The sequence below is a fragment of the Dipodomys spectabilis genome, unplaced genomic scaffold, assembly GCF_019054845.1.
Source record: "Dipodomys spectabilis isolate Male_0828 unplaced genomic scaffold, ASM1905484v1 ptg000026l, whole genome shotgun sequence".
In the NCBI taxonomy this organism is placed as follows: domain Eukaryota; kingdom Metazoa; phylum Chordata; class Mammalia; order Rodentia; family Heteromyidae; genus Dipodomys; species Dipodomys spectabilis.
In genome coordinates this window covers 8,277,520-8,283,239 of record NW_024870703.1, presented here as the reverse complement: position 1 = coordinate 8,283,239, position 5,720 = coordinate 8,277,520, and the positions used below count along the sequence as shown (strand labels likewise).

The 5,720-nt window shown below is 56.8% G+C and overlaps 1 protein-coding gene across 1 annotated transcript; it reads right to left on the bottom strand.

Moving 5' to 3' along the window:
* Positions 1-818: 818 nt before the first annotated feature.
* On the bottom strand, positions 819-5,074 carry Zfp36l2 (ZFP36 ring finger protein like 2). The gene is made up of 2 exons (XM_042675398.1): positions 4,755-5,074; positions 819-4,250 (listed from the first exon to the last, which is right to left on the bottom strand). The coding sequence occupies exons 1-2, from the start codon at positions 4,803-4,805 to the stop codon at positions 2,808-2,810; spliced, it is 1,494 nt and encodes a 497-aa protein (XP_042531332.1). The 5' UTR covers positions 4,806-5,074; the 3' UTR covers positions 819-2,807.
* Between the last annotated feature and the right edge of the window lie 646 nt (positions 5,075-5,720).

The window sequence follows — 5,720 nt, the reverse complement described above, 5'->3', positions numbered from 1 at the left end:
GAAAGTGTCTGTGGCTACTTGTGCAGGAGGGGGAGGTAGAGAAGGAAAACAAGAATTATAAACCTGATTTTGCTTTAAAGTGATCAGGAAAAAAATGTCAGCCTTAGTAAGTTTGCTCAACTGTTTTGGGAACCCAGTCAAATCAATGCAGTCTTTTTTTTTTTCTTCTTTCTAGAAGCCTGGATTGAATTTGCTTCCTAGACTAGAAGCCTTCTAGTTGTCTGAAGCCCAGACTCTTAATTCCTTTTGCATAAATAGTGGGTTATGTGCTCACTCCCAGAGGAAGTTGTCTGCATAAACAAACATCATCCAGATATAAGTTCAACTTGCTTTATCTTCCCTCTCTCTTTCTTTAAAGGACACAGCCAGGCCTTTCCAAAGTCCAGGCAGAAGCCTAGCTCCCCAACCCAGGCTCTGGCCTACATGCTCCCCTCCAGATCAGGACACTAAAGCCCTACAGGCTGTGGGCAGGCAGTGGCCTAGAGAAAAATTGGACCTTCTGCTGCCACTAGCAGCCACGTGACCCCACTGGGTGACTCATAGGCGAGCCACACCCCTTAAAAGTCTCCCGCCAGGATCTGCCACCAGTCAGCCAACTCTGGGATGCATCTCATTACCAAAGGGAACAACTAATGCCCTTGACAGTCCGAATAATTTCTTTCAGCTAAAAAGAACTTGCTATAAAATAAATACAGGTACAAGTGGATACAGGCTCTTCAGAGCTCTGCCAACACTCCTACCCTCCCTCCCCACCCTGTGAAAACCTGGGTAGTGCCAGAGGCCACAGGAAGAGACTCTCTTGTGTTACAGTGCATTAGTACTTTTTTTTCCCAAAAATTTTATTGGGGGAAAACTACAAAACATTTACAGTACAATGTTTACAGTCACAATTTGTAGTGAACTGATTCCCCAAAATATATTACAACTCAAGTTGACTTATCTTGTTACATTCAAAAACCTACTTCTGTCAAAGTAGTCCAGAGAATACATACACAATAGTGCTCCAACTGTACCTACAAATCTAAGCTACTGCTCATTCATCTGCTGTCCAGGAAAGCTTCAGACATTCTTGCCTTTCTACACTGAAAAAAAAAAAGAAATTGTCCAAGTTTTGGAATCTTCTGTCATGAAACAAGGCATCTTCATGTTCTGCATACATCATCTCAGCACTATGAGGTGGCCTCTCTATAGCTATATAAAAAAGTGGTAAAAAAAAATCTTTTCCTTTTGTGCAGTTGAACCCATCCTACATTCAGCTTCTCTCAAGCACTAATACACACAATACTTATTTGGTTGAGGAGGATTTAAGGCAAGTTTGGGCCATCTGAAGGCACTGGGATATTCCCCTCCTCATTATTGCTACATGTCTTTATACTCAAGAGTATGTCACAGTTCAAACTGGTGGTCTCAGGAAACACTTTTTTTTTTTGCTAGTTTGGAGTTAGAAAAGCATGCCACATGTGAGCCTGACTGCAAAGTATGTGGTCATTTTTTTTTTTTCTAAGCTGGATGGGCTACAACCATTATACATTCTAAGAAAACTCATAAAAAATATTCCTCGAACTACTTCCACAGCATCAAGGTAGATTTCTGTTAAGAAATCACGCAATCTTTCGAAATTTACGTAAACAAGGAAAGAAATTAATGAAATAAATATTACATACAATCTCTTAAATTAAGATTTTTTTACTCATTTACAATAAAATAACCAAGTGAAGTTACAAAAGGCATATATTACTGTGAAAAGAACATACACTCCACATTTTGCCGATTAATAATGGCAATCATAATTTAACATAATAAAAGAATATATATCTATTGCTTTCCATCATACTTGATAAATACAGTATGAACAAAATTTTCAATGTATACTTTTCACAAGATAATAAATAAGTTAAATAGGTTTTTTTTTTCATATTGAGTTGTGGTGCAGTGGTGCGAATCAACTCAAAACAGCTAAAAATTCAGCAGTTATTCCCCAACAATTACAAACTAAGCTCTGCCCAAGGCTTCCAGAGAGAGCAGACAAATGGTTCTAAACTAAACACCCCAAGTGGTGACAATAAAACCAGTAACCAGTATCAAACTTTGGAATGCAAGGATCCCCCCCCAATACATATATAACTTTGTTAAAGTTAAAAAAAGAAAAAAAAAACCCACACACAACAAAGGGTCTGAGAACTACTACTATCAAGGCATATTCTTGGCAGAGTATTGGATTCTAAAAGCTTACAGTTTAGCAAGGTGGTGGCCGGCTGGTTTGTTTACACTGGTCTGAGACAAACAATTAGGAACTTCTTTCACAAGTTCCCACATCTGGACTGTCACTAAACGCTTTTCAAGTGAAGAGATGGAATGGTGGTTGGTAGCTGCTGGTGCTGGGCTGACTTTTCCTAGAGTCTCAAACTCAGAGACCTAAAAAAAAGTTTTAAGTGTTTGGTTGTTTTTGTTCTATTCGCATCACAACTGCTCTGTTGTGAGTATTTTGTTCATGAATACAAAAAGTTCGTTGGCTTTTTTTTTTTTTTGCTCAACAAGAAACTTCGTAATAATAATATAATAATAATAAAAATAATAATAGACAAAATGAGAAAACCGAAGGGGGAGGGAAAACATCCCCCTCCCAGAGCAAAGTTCGAGTCCACACGCTAGGCAGGGGGGGCTCTGCAAGTCTGCCATGGGCTGGCCATCCCAACTTCTGTGCCCCCCCCACGCAGGGGTGGGATGCGAGGGGCTCCCTCCAACCACCGCCCCCCCTCCGCGACCTCTCCCTTCCTCCTCCTCCTCCTCTCTGGCGCCTCCTTGCCTCAGTCGTCGGAGATGGACAGGCGGCTGAAGATGGGCAGGCGGCGGCCGGGATCGAGGCTGGGGGACTCGGAGCCGCTGAGGCTGCCCGAGCTCAGGGAGCCGCTCAGGTAGCTGTCGCGGTCCGACAGCGAGTCCGGGGGGCTGGGCGGGGCGTCGAACACGGGCGACTCGGACAGGCGGCGCGGCAGCTGGAAGCTGAAGGGCGGCGAGGGCGGCGCGGGGCCGGCGGGGAGGGGCCCGGCGGGCGCGGGGGGCTGCGCGGGGGGCGCCAGGCCCTGCGGCGGCGGCTGCTGGCTGCGGTAGTAGGCGGCGGCGGCGGCGGCGGCGAAGCCGTGGGTCTGGATGGCCAGCGGCGTGATCAGGCTGCTCAGCTCCGGGCCGAAGGCGAAGGCGTTGTTGGCGCACGAGGCCGCCGAGCAGGAGGCGCACGGAGCCCCCGGCGCGAGCAGGTCGTCGGCGCCCCCGGAGCCGTAGAGCAACGCGGCTGCCGCCGCCGCCGCCGAGGCGCAACACGTCGGGGCGCCCGAGGGCGTGGAGGCCGCCGAGGCGGAGGAGCAGGAGGAGGCGGACGAGGAGCAGGACGAGGCCGAGGAGCAGGAGGGCGGCGGCGGCGTGCGCGACGTGGGGCTGTCGAGCAGCAGCGGCGACTCGAGGCCGCCCGGGGGCTGGTGGTGGCCCGTCGGGAAGCCCGAGAAGCTGAGGCTGTGGTGCAGCTTGGGCCGCGGCTCGCGGGGGAAGCCCAGGTGCAGCGCGTCGCGGGCGCCGCCGAAGGCGCGCAGGTCCCCGGCCGCGCCCCCGGACGGCGCGGGCCGCCGCTCGTCCGCGTTGTGGATGAAGTGGCAGCGGGGCCCGTAGGGGCAGAAGCCGATGGTGTGGAAGGTGCGGCACAGCTCCGTCTTGTACTTGGGGTGCCGGGTCAGGCTGCGCAGCTCGTGGAAGCCGTGCGCGAACTGGCACTTCTCGCCGTACTTGCACGTGCCGCTCTCCTCGAAGGGGCGGCACAGCTCGGTCTTGTAGCGCGTGGAGTTGATCTGGGAGCCGCCGCCGCCGCCCCCCTTCTGCTGCTGTTGCTGCTGCTGCTGCAGGTGCAGGAGGTGCTGGCTGCGCTCGCCATTCTCGCTGAACGAGCGGTCGCGGAATTTGTTTTCCTTGTTGAGCAGCGCGGTGCCGCCGCCCCCCGACGGCTCCTTCAGGGGGCCGTAGGAGGCCGGGCCGCTGGCCGCCGAGTTGCCGCAGCTGCTGCCGTTAGCGGCGCCCGGGAACTTGGGCGAGCAGCTGCCGGGGCTGGGAGCGGGGTGAGCGAGCGCATGCAAGTTGCTGGCCGAGTGCCGTCGGAGGAAGCCCGGCGTGAAGCTCGAGCTGGGGGCAGCGGCCACGGGCGTCCCCACCGCCTTCTTGTCCAGCATGTTGTTCAGATTGAGGTTGGCCAGCGACTTCTCCGTCTGCCAAAGGGAGGGGAGCGAGGAGGGGATGAGAACGCGCGCGGACAGGGCCGGGGAGCGCCGGGGCGAGCGGCGTTCCGTAAACTAAGTTCTTCCGCGGATTGCGCCGCGGCCTCCACCCAGACACGCGCGAGCCAGCCAGAGAGCCAGTGGGGGCCCAGCCCGGCCGCCCCGGGGCCCGACACGTGATCCTCAGGCCCGTGGGCCTCCGGGTGGGAGGCGCAAACACTGTCCGGGAAGTCCCGGGCAGCGTGGCCGCAGTCAGCTCCCGAGAAACTAAACAGCTCGGGCCGCTCCCTCCTTCCCTTCCGCCCTTCCTGCTCGGGCTCCCCCCCCCCGCCCGAAGGGCGCTCGCACACCCGACTGCAAACTCCGGGATTTCCCCCCCCCCCCCCAAACAACAGCCGCGGGCCGGGGGCGAAGTCTTGGAAGTGGAAGGGGTGGCGCGCGCCCGCCGCCGCCGCCCTCCCTCCTCCCTCCCTCCTTCCCCGGCTCCCCGCGTACCTTGCACAAGAAGTCGATATCGTAAAAGGCCGACAGAAGTGTGGTCGACATGTTTCTGGGTCCTGTGCTGGTCGCAGCTGCAGGCTGGAAGGCTGGGAGGAGCCCTCGGGGCGGCCACGACGAGTAACGGGTGAGGAGGGACCGAAAGTTGTGCTGGGGGGAGGGCGGCGTGGACGGGCAGAGGCGCCCCGGAGTGCGGAGCGGGGTGGGGGGGGAAAGGAGAGGAAAGCAGAGCGCGCACCTCGGCGCCCGGGGTGCCCGGCCCGCCCCCCGCGCCGAGCCGACGGCAGCTCGCGGACTGCTGGAACTCGGCGGCCCGCGAGCGCGCAGCCTATATAAGAGCCCGGGAGCGCTGCGGCGGCGGGGCGGGCGCGCCAGGGGAGGGCACGGAGCGCTGACCCCGCCGGGGTCTCCAGGCAACGCCGCCCGCCGGCTCGCCAACGTCAGGCGCCTCGCTGGCCTCCCATTGGTCGCCGCCAATTTCCCCCCCCTTCTAGGGGGTGGGGAAGAGGCGGGGCCGGCGGCCCGGGCGCCTGGGCAGCGTGGAGAGTTTAGCCCCGTTGGGTGCTAGCTGGGTGGCGGCGGTGAGGTTGCTGCTCTCTGTTCTCCCGTGGGGCTGCAGTGTTGGAAAGCCCCCGCACCCTCCATGTGCCCTGCGTTCTGCGGCCCTGGACGTGTCTCTCCCCGCCCGATCCTGCCAGGCGGGCTGGCGCGGCTTTTATCATCTCCCACCCTCAAGTTTCTGTACTGGGCGCGGGAATTGCAAAATGCAAACCTATTGCAACGGTCCGCGCGCGCCCAGCTGGTTGGCAAAGAGCGCAGGGGTTCCCCGCCTGAGTCTCGTAGAGGGGCTCCGTCGGGCTGCACGTGGAGGCACGATGGGGGCGGGAGGGGGGTTGGGAGACGCGGCCACGCGGAAGGCTGCAGCTGTAGTCTGGCCCTCCGGAGTCCGGACCGGTTTCTCCG